The sequence below is a fragment of the Sus scrofa genome, chromosome 4 (assembly GCF_054392235.1).
Source record: "Sus scrofa isolate SSC_HxYL_T2T_F1_AM1 chromosome 4, Sscrofa_HxYL_maternal_Yorkshire_Landrace_v2.0, whole genome shotgun sequence".
In the NCBI taxonomy this organism is placed as follows: domain Eukaryota; kingdom Metazoa; phylum Chordata; class Mammalia; order Artiodactyla; family Suidae; genus Sus; species Sus scrofa.
The window spans coordinates 72,153,128-72,172,323 of record NC_139386.1 but is presented as its reverse complement, the minus strand read 5'-3'; the positions used below and the strand labels follow the sequence as shown (position 1 = coordinate 72,172,323).

General features: G+C 40.1%; 2 protein-coding genes across 4 annotated transcripts in view; both read right to left on the bottom strand.

The window, feature by feature from the left end:
- Window positions 1-3,663: 3,663 nt before the first annotated feature.
- TCF24 (transcription factor 24) lies at window positions 3,664-13,433 on the bottom strand. The gene is made up of 3 exons (XM_001926175.5): window positions 13,293-13,433; window positions 12,297-12,712; window positions 3,664-6,241 (listed from the first exon to the last, which is right to left on the bottom strand). The coding sequence occupies exons 2-3, from the start codon at window positions 12,687-12,689 to the stop codon at window positions 6,128-6,130; spliced, it is 507 nt and encodes a 168-aa protein (XP_001926210.1). The 5' UTR covers window positions 12,690-12,712; window positions 13,293-13,433; the 3' UTR covers window positions 3,664-6,127.
- A 1,656-nt stretch (window positions 13,434-15,089) lies between these two features.
- PPP1R42 (protein phosphatase 1 regulatory subunit 42) overlaps window positions 15,090-19,196 on the bottom strand; it is a 42,216-nt gene continuing 38,109 nt past the window's right edge. For all 3 annotated transcript variants that reach the window (XM_085022284.1, XM_005663043.4, XM_001926086.5), the window contains one exon: window positions 15,090-15,217. In XM_085022284.1, coding sequence (XP_084878410.1) covers window positions 15,121-15,217 — 97 coding nt within the window. In that variant the 3' untranslated portion in view covers window positions 15,090-15,120. The remainder of the gene's footprint in view (window positions 15,218-19,196) is intronic.

Here is a 19,196-nt window from a genome sequence, read left to right as displayed (position 1 = left end):
TTTCAGTAAAACGGCCACATATAAGACCACCAGCTACCAGTATGTAACAAAATGAAAGTACTTATTAATTTTTTTGACATACAATTTTATAATATTCCCCTAGAGTTCCTTTTAAAAATTTGAAATCTTAGCTTTTGTATATTTTAAAAGTTACAATAACAACAAAAACAAAACTAGAAAATCAAAAGTGTAGGACCTACTGGTTGTAGGTCCTACATCCTCCAGCAGTGATTTAAAGAAAAATTGTCACCAGCTTAAGACAGAATCTACCAGTGCTAGAAGTCAAAAATCACAGCTTTTCAAATAAAATGCACAATTGATATAATTTTCAGTAGTCTATTCAGAGTTGGGAAAGAGTGTTTTGATTAAACCATCCTCTCAAAATAAGGTGTCTAATATATGAATTTGGATCAGAAGCAATCTGTTTGATTTATAATTTCCTCTCCCTGGCAGCCAAGGATACAATTTTATAGAGAGCCAAGCAAGCAACTTGTCTTAAATGAAGCCAGATAGAATTCATGTGTTGATTTATAAGGGAGTCATATGGCCACTGCAGATGTTTTGTCTGTATTGGATTATTGCCTTAGAATGGCAATATGATACATCGAGAATTAAATAAAAAGATTAAACAGTGTGCTGGAAAATATAGATAGAATCACCTACTCCCCCATAAAAAAATCCCCAAAAAACTAACAGGCCAATCCCCCCCCAAAAAACCCAAAAGAGATCTTACTAGAGCTTGAATACGTTCTCTTTGATAATAACTGTTTAATTGCTTTCATGAATATAAAATGAGGGGGGGAAAGTATTGAATAATTACCCTCGAAAGCAATTCCAAATAAAATAATTACCATGCATTTCGGTGAGTTCAATCAGCATTTATTTTCCTTTCACACAGCTTCATCTAAGTTTAAATAAAGTCTCTATGAATAGATAAGAAAATTACTGTTTAGGGGAGTACCCATTGTGACTTGGCGGGTTACAAACCCGAGTAGTATCCATGAGGATGCAGGTTCCATCCCTGGCCTCACGCAGTGGGTTAAGGATCCGGCATTGCCGTGAGCTGTGGTGTAGGTTGCAGACGTGGTTCAGATCCTGCGTTGCTGTGGCTGTGGTGTAGGCTGGCAGCTGCAGCTCCAATTCGACCCCCAGCCTGGGAACTTCCATATGCCTCAGGTGTGGCCCTAAAAAGGGAAAAAAAAAAAAAAAAAGAAAGGAAAAGAAAATTACTGTTTAGGATAACCGTAATTCTGCAGATTGAAGTAGCTGGGTCAAAAAAGCCCTATAAAGGAGTTCCTGTTATGGTGCAGCTCAGGATAAGTCGAAGATGTGGTTCAGAATCAATCCCTGGCCTGAGATCTTCCATATGCCCTGAGTAGGTGTGGCCAAAAAAGGGAAAAAGAAGCGTTATAAAAATGTAAAACCGGTCTTTTTATCACCAAGTAATGTGTGGAACAGATATTCTTACCTTGTACTCTATCCCAAACCACCTCCACTTGGAACTTACTTTGTTTTATTGCATTAAAATTTTTTAAAAATTTTATTCAAGTATATAGTTGATTTGCAGTGTTGTACCAATTTCTGCTGTACAGCCAAGTGACTTAGTCATACATATAGGCATTCTTTTTTTTTTTTTTTTTTTTCTTTTTAGGGCCACACCCACAGCATATGGAGGTTCCCAGGCTAGGGGTCAAATCAGAGCTGCTTCTGTCAGCCACAGCCACAGCCACGCCAGATCCGAGCTGCATCTGTGACCTACACCACAGCTCATGGCAACACCTGATGCTTAACTCATTGAGTGAGGGCAGGGACTGAACCCGCATCTTCATGAATCCTAGTTGGGTTTGTTAACCGCTGAGCCACAAGGGGAACACCCCATTCTTTTTTTATATTATTTTCTGTCATGATCTTTCCCAGGAGATTGGATATAGTTTCCTGGGCTATACAGTAGGACCTCATTGCTTATCCATTCTAAATGTAATTGTTTGCATCTACTACCCCCAACCTCCCAGTCCATCCCACTCCCTCCACCCTGGCAACTACAAGTCTGTTCTCTATGTCTGTGAGTCTGTTTCTGTTCTGTAGATAAGTTCCTTTGTGCCATATGTTAGATTCTACATATAAGTGATATCATATTGTATTTGTCTTTCTCTTTCTTATTTCACTTAGTATGAGAATATCTAGTTACATCCATATTGCTGCAGATGGCATCATTTTTTCTTTTAATGGCTGAGTAGTATTCCATTGTGTATATATACCACATCTTCTTAGTCCAGTCATTTGCTGATGGACATTTAGGTTGTTTCCATGTCTTGGCTATTGTGAATAGTGCTGCCATGAACATTGGGGTGCATGAATCCTTTTTTTTTTTTTTTTTTTTTTTTTTTGCTTTTTAGGTCCACACCCATAGCATATGGAAGTTCCCAGGCTAGGAGTGGAACTGGAGCTGGAGCTGCTGGCCTACGCCACAGCCACAGCAACGTGGGATCTGAGCCATGTCTGCAACCTACACCATAGCTCATGGCAACACCAGATGCTTAACCCACTGCATGAAGCCAGGGATTGAACCAACATCCTCATGGATACTAGTTGAATTTGTTTCTGCTGCACCACAACAGGAACCCCCATGTATCTTTTTGAAGTATAGTTTTCTCTGGATATAGGCCCAGGATGGGATTGCTAGATCATATGGTAATTCTATACATTTAGTTTTCTGAGGACCATCCATACTATTTTCCATAGTGGTTGTACCAATTTACATTCCTATCAACAGTGTAGGAAGATTCCCTTTTCTCCACACTCTCTCCAGCATTTGTTATTTGTGGACTTATTAATGATGACCATTCTGGGGACTTTTACTTTCTCCTTCATTCCTTTTAGTTATTAAGTTTATTTTTAAAAACAAGTACATACATTTTATTTTTAGCCGCACCCACAGCATATGGAAGATCCTGGGCCAGGGATTGAATTCATTCTGGAGCTGCAGCCTATGCCACAGCTGCAGCAACACTGGATCCTTAACCCACTGTGCCAGGCTGGGGATTGAACAAGTACCTCCATGGAGACAAGTCACATCATTAACCCATTGCACCACACTGAAAACTCCAAAACAGGTACATATATACTTTTAATGTAGCTTTACTGACATGTAATTTATATACAGTAAGCTGTATGGTCTCTTTATAATCAGAAATATAAACAGTAAATATGTTTAAAATCTGTTGGAACAGGTATTTCCTTATGTCCTAAAATTATTACTATAGAGGAAATTTTTTTGGCCACACCTGTGGCAGGTGGAAGTTTTAGGGCCAGGGATTGAACCCTTGGCACAGCAGCGACCAGAGCCACAGTAGTGACAATACTGGATCCTTAACCTGCGGAGACATCAGGGAACTCCAGTATGGAAGAATTTAAAATATATGACTATTACTGAGAGAGGTGTGTGAACTAAGAGAAATTTAAGTGAGGATTTCCCTTGCAGATTATGGGGTAATACTGTGATCCAAATATACCATCTTCCCCATCCTATTATATACTCCGCTAAGGACAGCATGGTAAAGAAGCCAATACTGAGTACATATCTATCTACTAGAAAGATTTTCAAGTGTACCTTCAGTATTTGTTAAACAACCATAGAGACACATGTAAATTTGACAGATTAAATGACTTTTCAAATCAGTGCTTTATTTTATTTTAGTAATCCCCTTTATCTTGACCATGCACCATTAATTAAAACAGCATGCTCCTTTGAACCTTTGGGTAAAAATATGTAATTTCTTCTCAGATTTTTCCAGTGTACCAAAAGCTGTTAGCATATTTAGCAATTTACTAAAATGTTATGAAAACCTATGACGCAAATATAGTTCTTTGGCATTAAAACATTTGTAACTGGACAAAGGAGGAATAAAAAGTAGTGCTATTCAAGGCAATGAATAATGATTATCAGAAAAGTATAATTCAACGGGTCATAATCTTTCCCCAATTAAATGCTTTAAAAACTGTAACCAAATAGATTATTAGCAGTAAAATAATTTTCTCTGAAATTCTTACTATCAAATTTAGTGTTTATAGTTCAGTTCCAGATAACTTTAAAGAAGTTCCAATCATTTGTTAAAAGGTTATTCTTAGTACATTTTTATTCCAATAATTTATAATAGTGAATGGCTGAATCCATACTTCATTTTACTTTTTATTCCTTTCAATGGTATATGAGTGGGTAAATATACTCACAGATATTTAAATATACCAACATTTCTGCTACATATTAACATGTAGAAAGCTTTTATTATTTGCCTTTTAAAGACCTGTTTTGGTCACATTATAAGGAATATATTCACATTAAAATGATAAAAATTACAAACTAATCATCAGATATGAGCTAAAACATGGTAATGTTCAGCTGAATCAACTGAATGGTAGTTTTTGCCTTCAAATGGCCTTTTACTTCCTTTCACTGCCAAAAGTTGGAAATAAATAAAGAAGAAAATGAAATGGTGATTCAGCTGCTATATTAATTCAACCAAGCCCATTCATGTACCTTTCTGTTTGCTAATCTTGGATCAAACTCAGCAACTTTAGAACTGGAGGTTATTGAGGCATGAATGAACTTTTATACTTGGACAGTGGAATAGTAAAGACTGAGGAGAAAAAGGAGATAAAAAGGAATCTAGATCAGCAAAGACATGACAAAAGAGGCTGATGACTTTTTTTTTCAGGTGCCTCTACTGTCACCTGTTATTCTGAGATTTGCTGTGTTCCCTGACAGGTACCTCCACTTCACAGCGAAGAACCTCAAGCTCCTGGTGAAACTGAAACCACTGGTTTAGGCAGGCAGAATAAATGCTCCCTGGGCACTGCATGCACAGGGCAGTGGGAGAGGCCCATAGCAGAAGGCCTTCCCTGACTGTAGGTCCAAATCAGGGCATCTTATATCACAGGATGGTCACTCTGGGTCCTCAGACCCCCTCAAGGTGCAGATCCATGCCAGAATTCCCAAATCAGCCAGGATTTCTCTCATTTCATAATGGCCAGTAGGAGGTAGATTGTGAATGGCAACTGACAAGGGGAGAAGGAAACCGGCCAAAGTTATGACTGTGAAGGTTACAGGGTTTGCTGGAGGCCCTCAACAGGCCTGAACATGCCATTCTCTGGGGGGTGGGGGGAGGGGTGGTGATAAAGAGAGGAGGGTGACAAACCCCATAGTAACACTTGTATTCTGTTCACTTGATACTGCAGGGATGCTCAACGCCTTCCACAATTTGGAAACATAAGATATTTAATAATCCTCTAGGTAGGTGGCCTAGCCCTGTCCTAGGAAGCAGACCATTTCTAATACTCCCAACAAGTTTTCTAAGAGGGATAGCTACTTATAGACGTAGCTGCATTGTCATAGTATCTCAGTACTCTTTTCACTCATATTCAACTAAAATTGAATAAAACAATCTCAGACAATCCTACTGGCAATGGCTTCTTAGATCAATTTTAAGCACAGACTGGTTTTCACAAAAATGAAATACTGGTGTTTTACAAACATAGCTTTTACTTTTGTGTGTGTGCGTGTGTCTTTTTAGGGCTGTACCTGTAGCATATGGAAGTTTCCAGGCTAGGGGTTGACTAAGAGCTGCAGCTGCTGGCTTACACCACAGCTCACAGCAACACCGGATCCTTAACCCACTGATCGAGACCAGAGATCAAACCTGCATCCTCATGGATACTAGCTGGGTCCATAACCCACTGAGCCACAACAGGAGCTCCAATTTTTTTTGAACCAGGAAGATTGTTAGATAGATAATAGTTTTTCAGTTTGTGTGCAGAAAATGTGCATGCTTTGGCTATCTACACAATTCTATACTTTTCTATGTCTTTATATTTTCCAGTATGTTCTCCTGTACTATATAGTTGTGACTTGCTCATGATGAATAGATAAGCTGTGTGTTTTACACAAGACTGATTATTTCATTCCACATTTATTTAGATTAGACAGATAAATACGAACATCCAACCATGGATTCAAATGTAAACCTTCAGAAGTGATGTTTGTTATGTCTGATGTAATAAATATAAAGTTATTTCATGTCATTTAAAAACAACAGACATCACTTTCTAGCATTTGTAGAATATAGAGAGCCTAAGGCTGTGAGTCTGTTGGAATATTGTCATGATTTGTTTTTTCTCCAGAGACAGAATGCTTCAGAAACTGACCAGTAGCACCAATGTATAATCTTGATCTCATGGGCCATTTCTGAAAAAGAATATTTAAACAGGAATCCAAAAGTTAGTATCTATGACAGATATAGTCTGTAATATTAAAAATTCCAAATACTTCAATGCAAATGCAATATTATATAGCTAATAACAGTTGTAATTATGAAGTCTAAGCAATGACATGACAAAATGTTTATTAATGCTAGTAATAAAAGTAAAAACATACCCAGATTTTGATTACAACTGTGTGAAATAATACGTGTGCATGCGGACCAGAACTTTAAGAAGTCATGGAAAATGAATATATTTAAATGTAGGAAAATATATCTATCCACAAGGTTTTAAAACTAAACCTAAAACAAAATTAACTCTAAAACAAGATCCCTGACTTTAAAAATATTTTTAGAAGTTGTACATGGTTAAGTAGTATGTTTCTACATTTATCAAAGAACTACCCTGAAAAATGACAAAAATGACTAAATTGAGTATCTAAACATTTTATCTAGCTAAAAGCAGTTATCTAGAATTTGCAAATATTAGAATGCTTGGTATTAAACAGCTAGAACATCCAGATTAAATGTCTGCTATTACTGGCATCACACAGCTCTAAGCTTCCAGTAGTCATCACATTTGTATTTTTTTTTTTTTTTTGTATTTTTAGGTCCGCACTCACAGCATATGGACTTTTGTAAATTAATCTTTAAAATGAACAACCTCTCAAACAATGCAATTAATTCTAAACAATCTAGATGATGAAAAAATATACTACATAAGTAGTACTTTCAGTATGGACTTTTTTTTTTTTTAGAGGAGAGGATCATATAATTTTAGTTCTAAGATTCTTGGAATACTAATCAGAGAAATGCTGTTATTGTTTTTTTAATAGAAATAAAAGTCAGACTAAAAAAGTGCCATTTCTGAAAGTCAGCAGTGGGGTCCCACACACTCCAGAGGGTAAATGCTGCTGCAAGCAGCAGGCTATTTTCACCAGTGAACATTCATGAGCCAACTGCTAGTTACACAGCACCATGAAATGATCCTAAATGTCTGGCAGATAATCCACGTGCTCAAACAGAGGTACCGTTACTAACAATCCAAGGTCCATAAGAGCTCTGGGTTTTCAATACAAGTTGCGTATTAGAATCACACAGGAGCTTTAAAAAATACTGATGGCCAAGTCACACTCCAGACCAATTAAATCAGAATAGATTTCTTTGCAGAAGTACAAGGTTGAGTCAGTTCTTATATGGAATAATATAAACCTTCCTTGTACTTCTGAATATAATTATTACCGCCTAAACTGGAATTCCAGATGTAAAATGTAGCCATAGGATCAAGTAAGCATGTGATTTTGATGTCTCCAGATGTGGTAAGTGAATTTGCTCTCATGTATTTTAAGTTATTTAAGAGTCCTAAGTTCAGATTCTTCTGCTGGGAATTTACATTTTAACACAGATAAAGTATAACATTTATGTTACTTGGAATTTAAAATGGTCCATTTCTGGAATTCCCGTTGTGGCTCAGTGATAACCAACCAGACTAATACACGTGAAGATTCAGATTTGATCCCTGGCCTTGCTCAGTGGGTTATGGATCCAGCATTGCTGTGAGCTGTGGTGCAAGTGACAGACAGGGCTTTGATCCCAAGTTGCTGTGGCTGTGGTATAGGCTGGCAGCTCTGATTAGATCCATAGCCTGGGAACCTCCATATGCAGCACGTGCGGCCCTTAAAAAAAGAAAAAGAAAAAGAAAAAAAAAGTCTATAAACAGGCTTGTATTTTACTTTTGATACAGCAATAAGGCTGGCACTGTGTTATTTATTTTTGCAAATCCATTTCAGGTTTTGTTTTTTAAAATCATAGATGTGCATCCTTAAACATTCTTGGTATTTCATGTCACTGGTCCTGTTCTTGGGATCCCTGCTACCAGTTGGTAACATGAAGTGTTTTAGACAATAGTCTGGAATGTTTTTTTTGTTGTTGTTGTTGTTGTTGTTGTTGTTGTTGCTATTTCTTGGGCCGCTCCCGCGGCATATGGAGGTTCCCAGGCTACGGGTTGAATCGGAGCTGTAGCCACCGGCCTATGCCAGAGGCACAGCAACGCGGGATCCGAGCCGCGTCTGCAACCTACACCACAGCTCACGGCAACGCCGGATCGTTAACCCACTGAGCAAGGGCAGGGACCGAGCCCGCAACCTCATGGTTCCTAGTCGGATTCGTTAACCACTGCGACACGACGGGAACTCCTGGAATGTTTTAATATGTCTGAATCTGGCATTGTTGGATCATATTTAAGGCCTGCATTTTACTGAAAGAATCCAATGTTGTGGTACTACAGACTGAATATTTGTGTCTCCCCAAATTCATTTGTTGATGCTCTAATTCCCCAATGTGATAGTATTTGGGGAGGTAATTATGGTTAGATGAGGTCACGAGGGTAGGTCTCTCATCATAGGATTAGCGGCCCTTTAAGAAAAGGGAGAACCCCCATTCTCTGAGAAAAAGTCTGCCTATTGCAAGATAGGAAGAGAGCTCTCACTAGGAACTGAATTGGGCCAGCACCTTGATCTTCGACTTTCCAGCCTCCAGAAGAGTGAAAAAACAAATTTTCTTGTTTAATCTACCCAGTCTATGGGATTTCATTATTGGAGCCAGAGCAGACTAGTAGTCATATGTAGTGAACAGTGTAGAGCATAAATTATCAACTTCGACAAACCAGTGCTTTTCAATCTTTTATATACTCTTGCCCCATTTTCACAAGCATAAAAATCTCATGCTCAAACCTCAAACGTAATGTAAGAATTCTACATTTAAGAATGTAGATAATAATAATTTGAGAATGTGAATTAAACACATCTAAAAACAAAATATTGAATTCTCCCAGTTATTTCTATGTACTACTTGGGTTCCACTGTATTGAGAATCACTCTAAATCATGCGACCAAGAATGGAGACAAATGAAGACATCTGTCCTTTACAACCTTGCTAGCATCTAAGTTACTTATAAAGCAAACCTAAAAGTCTATATATGGATTTTTGCCTGATTTTTCATGCTCTTAATAAAACTTTGCTCTTTACTTTTGTGTCCCTGGATTTTGAAAAAGACTTCTAATGACTATTCAAATGAATTTAGTGTAGATACATAAATAGTTTTGAGTCAGATATAAAAATATAAATAAAATATCAGTCAGGTTGCATGTCAACATCATCCCAAAAAAGGATGACCAACTTAACATTTCACTTTTCAATTGTGGTCTATTTTAGCATTGTCTAGATGAACACAATTTACCTACTAATAAGACATGTTTTAAAATTATGTAGTTTCATTGGCTTAGAACAATCTAGCAAACTTATATAATTAAGCCAGAACTGAACATGAAACTGAAGACTTAAAAAATATATTCTTGGCTTTTGAAGTTAAATGACTCCAAAATAATAAAACTCTGTATTTATTAATTGTTTTTATCTGTGTTATCAGCAATGATTCTCCAGGGATAATGCAATTAATAAAGCTATCTGTGCTTTTTTTTCCAGTGTAAGAATCTGAAATATATCCCTGTTCTCTTGCAGAATCACCCTTTTGGACACTGGTGCTGATCAGAATTGCTCACGTCCCAAAGGGATAAAAACTGCTGCTTTAGGCTGTGTCCTGTGATCCCAGTCTCTTAAATCTTCTAGTTTCATCTAAGGTACTCTTAATGTAAATTCCCAACAATGCTGAATCCTCAATATTTATAATAGAACTGATGATTCAAAATTATGGCCTTGAAATATTTAACAGATCTTTGATCATTAAGACAGTAACTTTAAGTTGTAAGGCAGAAAAATAAAGTCGTTTTGGAACATTCTTTAAGTAAGGGTTACAGTACCTTTAGTAAACCAAAAAGTACCAATAATCAGAATATCTTTATTTCTTTGGCTTTAGATTAATCAGTGAATAAGCATTTTGGTAGTGTTTGTAAAATAACGTGTTACAGTTTCAATTATGTACATAAAATCTCTTTCCTCTGCACCTCCATAGTACATAGTTATAGCGCTCTATGACACATACAACATTCTCTCTTATAATACTGTTTGTGTTTCTGTCTTTGTCTCTATTATATGTTCATTTAGGTCAGGGATTGAGTCTTACCCTTAATTGTATTCGTTCTCCTAAAACAGTGTTTTGCACTTAGCAGACGCTCAGTAAATGATTTTAAAATAGATCAGTCACTTGTTTTCAACCGTCATGAATTTCACTTTTTTTTTCTTTTTTGGCCACACCTTCGGCATATGGAAGTTCCCAGGCCAGGGATCAAATTGGCGCCACAGCAGGGACCCCAGCCGCTGCAGTTACAACGCCAGATCCTTAACCTGCTGAGCCACTGAGAACTCCATTTTCATTTTTAAGAGGTAATCTTTGCCCTTCTTTCATTATCCCTAGAATTGTCTTTTAAAATAAAAAGAATGGATTCAAAGGACAAATGAGATTTCATTTTTCTTTAAAGAATTATAAGACTACAAAAAAATTGGTATGGAAATAAGGGCAAAAAAACTCTTGTTAAGCTTACTGCTACATGATAGTTTTGGTTTTAACATTACTTGTTCAAAAAAGCACTGCAAGAAATTAAGGTGAAAAATAACTGGATTTCTCATCTGATTTATGTTTCCCACAAAGAGGTGTTGAACGTGTTTTTTGTATTAAAGTCTACCTAATGTTAAACTTTCTTAAAGTATAAGTCAAAAGAAATCTAATATTAATGGTATATTTGAAGAGCAATCTAATGTCCCTAATAGTAATTTAACATTAATAGATTAATAGCTTCTGATAGTAATACAAACCCCCTTAAAGAATGACTTCTCAGCTGAGATTATATAACACATGAATGGGCTAGAGTAATCTATCATAATTATAAATGATATTTCAAATCAAATTTTTATATTTAATATTTGACTTAGAGTCTGTCATCATGTAGATTAAAATCTGCAAAGTAAATTTTGTTAAACCTCGCCACAGAATTATAAGTTTAGTTAATATTAGAGAGTATATTTTACATTTCAAGAATGATTATTCAATGATTTATTGAACATTGATATACTTAAGGTAAAGTATACCTTAAGTAAAGTATACCTTAAGTATATACCTTAAGTATACTTAAGGTAAAGTCCTAATTTTGTATTTGTGTGTTGTGTCAAAATGCTTCAGAATGGTGCAATAAAAAATTGTATATTTAGGTTTAGAAAAATATAGAAAAGGCAATGCATTTTGAACAAAAGCCTGATTAATGTATGATTTAAAAACAATCACGTCTGGGAGAAAAGAATGATGAAATCATAATAATATATGCCATATTAAACAACCCCCCTGACCATTCTATGTAGATGTAATGTAAAAATATACAATATGGAGTCTCTTGCCTAATACTGTACAGTACAGAATTTGAATATAGATTCAATCAGAACACAACATATATGCCCATTTATTACATAAACTCATTATGGTTTTTCTAATCTTAGTAGTTGTCTAGTTCATGATAGTTAACCATTATTAAAATGGACTGAAGGTTTACTTAGTGTGGATGCAGAACGGTCTCATTTTGCTCTTACTAATTTTACAAAAATTTTTAAACATTGGTTTCCTAGGTTAAGGGGAGGTAATTCCAATACCCCATTTAATTCGTGGGACTTTTCAAATATCTGATAAAAACAAGAATGGAAACATAATTATGTAAAATTAAAACTCTTAAAGGCTCGTAAATATAACTCTGATACTAAAAATTACCCGGAAATGCAACCAAGCACTCCATAAGGCACCCCCCAAAACTTCTCACCTAGAAAGAGTATCCTGTAGGTTGCAATCAGTAAGGGGCATGAGACGCTCCTACCCAAGCCACTCTTGGTTTAAACCTAGTACCTGCAAACCGTTTAGGAGTAGCCTTTGGCAGTGGGGACCTCGATGCCCGTGCATTTCGGGACAAGGCTGTTCTCCGGATCTGTTCTCCGCCTCCCCCCGAAGAGTGAGAGCTCGGTGGTATCTGCCCAGGCGGTGGCCGACCCAGCGGTTCAAGGTGCAGTGCTTCGGCCCCCGCTCCGCAGCGTGCCCTACCTCCCTACCTTGACAGGGTGCAGGTAGCCGTCGCCTCGCAGGGCGCCCAGCCCGGCGTCCGGCGTTGCCTCGGCGTCATCCTGCAGGCTGCGGGTGAGGTGCGCGATGTAGGTGGTGGCCAGCAGCAGCACGTCTAGCTTGGACAGCTTGGTGTCCGGCGGCACAGACGGCAGCGTGCGCTGCAGCTCCAGGAAGGCGTGCCGCAGAGTCTGCACGCGGCTGCGCTCCCGCGCCGCGTTCGCTGCCGCCGGCCGCCCGCTCCCCGAGCGTGCGCCGCCGCCGCCCGGGCCCACGGGTCCCGGCCCGGATCGCCCAGGACTCGACTCCCGGGTGGCAGCTGCTGGGGGCGCGGGCTCCTTGCTGGTGATCAGGGGGCTGCCTGCCGAGCTGCCGCGGTCCATACCGGCTTCTTGAGTCGCGCGCTCTGCAAAGGACGGAAGGCATGTTGAGGCCAAGGCGGCGATCGAGCTTATCTCGAGCAGGCGCAGCCTTCTCGCTCTCCCTGCGCGCCCGGCCTGGCCGTCCGACGTGGCACGGGGCCTGAGGTCTTTTTGACTGGGGTGCGTTTGCCTCCCAGCGTCTGGGGAGAGTGGTAGGACATGAGGGTTCTCGGGCTGCTTAGAAGGTGCCGGCTTTACTTTCCACCGACAGGTCCTTATCCACAGACAAGCTACTTGCGTAGCCATCGAAAGGGCTACGCTACCGGGGAAGGAAGATTTAGGGCGCTTCTGAAACGTTATCCCGCCCGTTCTACAGGAAAGATGGAGCAGGTTATCCGTAGAGGGCGGCGGGAAGCCCTGCCTCTCCGCAACCTGACATGCCCACTCTGGCAGTCCTCGCACCATTCGCTCCCGAGGCCCGGGGACCCCAGGAGAGACGGCAGGAGCCCAGGGCATTTTCTGCTCCAGGAGTAGGGGATCCGCGGCCTCTCCTCGGACTCAGGCACCTGCTACCCACCCCCAAGCTCGGGAACAGCGCAGCGGGGGTCGAACCCGAACCCTCACCTTTCCTGGAGCTGCCGTGCGGGGTTCGGCTCCGCTATGCGAGCAGGAAAAGAGCGTCGAGTCAGGTCTGCGTGGCCAGGACCGCGCCGGTCACTATATCCCCGTCCAGCCGAAGGCTTCGGCCGCTTCTAGCCCGGGCCGGGAACGTCTTTTATGCGGGCGCCGGGAAGGCGAGGCGTGCGTTCGGCCCAAGCCCAGCGTGGGATCACGGTAGCAGGACCCGCCGTCGGCGCGCACCTGAAATGCTACGCTGAAGGCTGAGTCTCCCTGAAGCAGTCGCTGGGCCTCGGGAGAGTCTTTAATCTAACCGCCCGCCGAGGCGGGGCCAGAGGGGGCGGGCCCTAGAGGGGCGGGGCGTCCTTCTGGCCCTCGTCCAGGTTCTCTCCAGGGCCCGTCTGTGAGCACCGCGGGTCAGGCGCGGGTGGGGTTGGAGGCCCGCGGGGCCGGGACCGTGATCTAGGCTCTAGGGCCGCCAGCGCGGCCGAGTTCCCTCGCCTCGCCGTCGTCCTACCGCCCCGGGCCCACTCTGAGCCCCGGCACCATCCCGGCCGAGGCGGGAACGCGGCCGTTTGGTTTGAGCGCGCCTTACTTTTCTGTGAGAAAATGTGGAGTGTGCCGCCTGGACGCGCTCTCCTCTTACTCCAGCGCAAGGTAAATGTCTCCTGCCGTCCTAACTGCTGGACGCGGTAGTCCCTCCGCGTCCGGGCTCCGCGTCCAGGTCACTGAGCCGCCCGAGGTAAACTGCCCTGAGCTCGAACGCGCCCACTGCCGGTGGCACTTTGGGAAGTTACCCGAGGCGCGGTCGTCCCCGCGGGGCCCCTGCTCTTTCGCTAATTGCACGAATTCGGCGTTTCCCGGCAGGGAACTCGCCGGAGGCATTTTGCCCTCGCGGCCCCCGGGGAGCAGGGAGGGCGGCTGTGCGGGGAGGCGCTCTACCCGGGCGCCTTTAGAAAAGGGGGCGCCGCCGGTAAGCCAGGCCCTGACGCCCGCGACCCCCCGAGGCTTCCGCGCGCTTGGACTCCTCGCCTTCGGAGGTGATGTCTGAGCGGATGTCTAGTATTTCCCTAGCAACGCAATTAGTACATCCTTGAAACAGTGCGATTGGAAGAAAGAGCAGAACATTTTAAAATGTTCTTTGGGGTCAAGATAGAATTGAATATCGATTAAAATATCATTAGTGAAACTGCTCTGGTATTAGGACGTAATTTCAGCCTTTACCATAGATTTTTAAATTGGAACTACCAACTAGTACATAGTACTAGTGGCACTTGTGGTATTTGAGTATATCGTTCCACACTTTATATTAGTGAATCAGAATAATCCTCAGGTTTTTTATCTCAGTTCCCATTCAATAACTGTAGTTAGGTTTACACTTTTGAAAGAAGCACACCGGAGGTTCCCGCTGTGGTGCAAGGGAAACGAATCTGAGTGGTGTCCTTGAGGATACCGTTGGATCCCTGGCCTCGCCCAGTGGGTTAAGGATCCAGCGTTGCCCTGAGCTGTGGTGTAGGCCGGCGGCTGTACCTCCTATTCCATCCCTAGTTTGGGAAGCTCCATATGCCTCCCTAAAAAGAAAAAAGAAAGAAGCACACAAAAATACCATTGGTTCAAAAAGAAAGCACATCCTTATTTCCCCAGTAAATTATATGTACTGAGTAATAAAGCAATTGGAAAGCACTGTTTCACATTCTACAAAGAAACAGACAAGAATTCAGCCGTTTTTCTTAGGAGACACTGTAAGGCTACAAACCACAAAAGACCATGTTGCCTAATAGTATAAAGGTGAAGAATCAAACGTTTCAGATCACTTATGGATGAATTTACTTGTTTACAAATTTTCCTTTACTTTTGAGTTATGAAGAGGGTGAAGTTCATGTACATCAATTTTTGCCAGCAAGCTTTCAGATTTCTTCAAAGAGAGATTTCTGTATTAATAGAAAAAAAAAACCCACAGTGTTTAAATTATTTTACAAATGGAAGGTATCCAAAAACAGCAGCAAACATACATAATCTAGGACCCAATAACAATAATAAAGGCTAATAATTAGTTACTAAACTGTGTGAATCTTCTCAGGCTTTAAAGGAAACAAACAGATTTCCCCCCCGAGATAGAAAAGAATGTGGAAAATCTGTCAGTTGGGAGAGGTGTGGAAATAATAATATTGGAGGGGAGGTGTGCCAGGACCAGGGTGAAACAGATTAGGTGCTCAGCCAATGCACATGCTTCACCATAGCTTAGCCTGTTAGTCTCTTGTAACTTCAGGAGCTGGGGTGGAGGTGGGGACACAGTGAAGACGCTTCATCTCTTAACAATGGCTGGCCAGTGGCCTGCTGTGGTGCCCCACAGTCAGGTTCAAGAGAAAGGACTGAGGTAACAAGACCAAGCACCTCAGGTCATCCCCTTGTCCTCTCTGCTGCTACTCTAAGCAGCTTCTTTAAATCTTCTGATGACTTTAGAGTGGTCCTAATTCCTACAAGAAACCACTATTTATAGTTAATTCAAACAGAATATGAAAATCTTCAAATTTTCAGCAGTACATAAATTAGTAACATGTACCTTACTTACCTCTTTATATGTGCTAAAAGCACTATATTTTCTCATTCATTCTTTACAAAAAACCCTTGAGGATTTTACATTTACAGTTGAGAAAATAAAATTCAGAAGGTAGCTTGTCCAAGGTCACATAACTAGTAAGTGGTGGAGACAGGATTCAAGCCAGGCAGATTGCTCCAATCACTTGAGCTTTTTACCATAGTATTCTGCTTACTATTTGTAGGGTTCTTCATTATTTGCAAAACACATTTTATATCTGTTATCTTAATAAAGGGCATTCTTTAACTAGAAATCCTATTAACAATCCAAATACTATTTTTAAAATACATCATGCTTTAGTGTTCTTGTCTAATCTAGTTTTATTTATTTATTATATTATTATTGTTATTATTATTATTATTATTTGCTTTTTAGGGCTGCACCCGAGGCATATGGAAGTTCCCAGGCTAAGGATCAAATCAGAGCTACAGCTGCCGGCCTATGGCCGCAGCCACAGCAATGCCAGATCCAAGCCACATCTGCAGCCTGCTCCACAGCTCACAGCAACTCCAGATCCTTAACCCACTGAGCGAAGCCGGGGTTGAATCCAAGTCCTTCTGGATACTAGTTGGATTTGTTTATGCTTTGCCATGACAGGAACTCCCTTGTCTAATCTAGTTTTAAAGTACTGTAGATTTTACTTTACTGAGTGTGATGTAAGTCTTAAAATCATACTTGTCTTTTTTCTAAATGTGTCAAATAGTTTGTCATCTTATTATTTTCTAATGTAAAATACTGGCACATCAGTGAAGAAAATACATTGCTCTGTTATATATCAGGTTTTATATAGTTGTGGCTTTTTTTTCACCTTTCAACTATTTCTCTCATTAATTTTACATTGTTAAATTCACTCTTTTCACTCTTTTGAGTTTATAGTTCATTTTGACAAATGTTAACAGTCCTGTAACTATTATCACAGTAATGATATGCAGCATTTCATCACCCTTCCAAATTCCTTTGTGCTGAACTTTTTTAGCCAACCCCTAGTCCTTGGCAACTACTGATGTTTTCTGTCTCTATAGTTTTTCCTCTTCCAGAATGTCATGGAATCATACAACATATAGCCTTTTAAGTTCTGGCTTCTTTCATTTAGCATAATGCTTTTAAGGTCTATCCATGTTGTTTGATGTATTATCTAGTTTTCCTTTTTTTTTTTTTTTTTTTTTTTTTGTCTTTTCTAGGTCTGCACCTGCAGCATATGGAGGTTCCCAGGCTAGGGGTCTAATTGGAGCTGCAGCTGCCAGCCTATGCCAGAGCCACAGCAACACACCATCTGAACCGAGACTGCAACCCACACCACAGCTCACCGCAACACCGGATCATTAACCTACTGAGTGAGGCCAGGGATCGAACCCGAAACCTCATGGTTCCTAGTCGGATTTGTTAACCACTAAGCCATGACGGGAACTCCTAGTTTTCCTTTTTAATGCTGAGTAGTATTACACCATATGGATGTACCACAGTTCATCCATTCTCCGGTGGAGAGACCTTTGGGTTGATTCCAATTTTAGGTGATTATAAGTAGGCCACTAAAAACATCTGGCTTCAGATTTTGTGTGAGTATAGTTTTTCATTTCACCTGGCAAAATACCTAGTAGTGGGACCGCTAAATGTGGTAAATATGTGTTTAACTTTGTAAGAATATTGCAAATTATTTTTCAAACTGGCTGAACTATTTTTTCATTCCAGCCAGTAGTGCTTGAGGGTTTCAGTTGCTCCATATCCTTACTAGCATTACTTGATTTTTTTTCTTTTTACTACTTTAATGGCTATTTTTAAAGAAAAAAAATTTAGTTGGACATGTGCTCTCCAGTTCACCTCAGTTGCATTCTTACCTTGCTTCCCTTACCTACTTTGCTTGCCTGTACTTTAGTGCATTTTTGGGCCCCTTTGCAGTGTAGTTAAGAGCTTGGCTTTTGGGGTCAGTGACCTGGATTCAAGTCCCAACTCTGCCTCCTGTGACTTTGGGTCCCTCTGACTGGGCTTCTCCGGTGGTCATGGTCCTCATATATAAAATACAGCTGATAATATTCTTATCTCAACGGCTCCTACTGTGTTTTAAAATCCGTTTGGGGCATGAAGACTAAGCATCCAAAATAGACATTTTACAATGGAAAATAATGAATACAGTTCTTATAACTTAGATCTTACATAACTCTTGTTCACAGAGTAAGCCATTGAGAGGGTTGAGACTAGAAGTCACAAAAGCTAGCTTAAATTGTTCTAATAGTGGTTGCTTAGCACTATTTTTTTTTTGAGGGAGGTGGGGATTGTCCTAATTTCAAAAGGGTTCTTTGATTACTGCAAACCAAAATTTTAACATTATACCTATATTACAGTTACAAATGTCTATTTTGCATATAAAAATTAATTAGACTGAGGTTAGGTTTAACACAGCAAAATTAAAGACATTTAGAGCTTTGCAAATAAGTTTATATAAGATCATCCCAGAGTTTCATGACTAAGTATATTGTTAAGTTTTAAAAAAATTCTTTTTGAAGCACATAGGAGATCTGTTGTTAGAACTGTTCAAACGTAACCTTAACAGTGGGAAAAGTAAATTATTTTGATTGTGTTTAGGTTCACTTTTTAACTCAAAGAAACCTAATGCTTCCATATTGTAACTAAAGATAGTAGATATTTTATAAATAGTTAAATGATACAGTGAACATTTCCTGTGAATTTTGGGTCCCAGAGAGTCACATTCCTTACAAGTATCTGAAGCTAAAGGCATTCTAATCCAGCTAGAAAGTTATTATTTTTACATTAGTAAAAGAGATGGATTGATGCTACCGACATTTCTTAGGATTGAAAAATAGTTAACCAAGTAACAATTTGCTTTTTTCATTATACAGTTGCTATACAGTATTCTCAGTGGATCTTATTTACAATATATGAATGCATTTAATACCTATTTTTAAATTATTAAGGCTCAAGTACCTCCTAGCATATTTGAAAAGAGGAAACATCTGTCAGAAGTATTTATTGTGACACACGTAGAAAGAAGGAATAATGTGCATGTTTTTTGTTTAATACCATATACTATTTTTAATTGAACAGTGAAGGCATTTGTTCAGAATCAGCCTTTAAATAAAAAAATAGCATTGATCCAATCTTTAATTAAAGTGTACATTGATAGTATCAACTTAAGTTTGAGGGTCAAAAGCAACGTCAACGAAGTCTGACTTTTTCCTCCCTGTAGGGAAAGCAGGCTTGTGTAAATATACATGAGCATAGACTGCATGCATTTATAAAGGAGGTGGAAAACATTTCCCCTGTCATTGGGCAGATGTTGCTTTACTGTGTTCCAC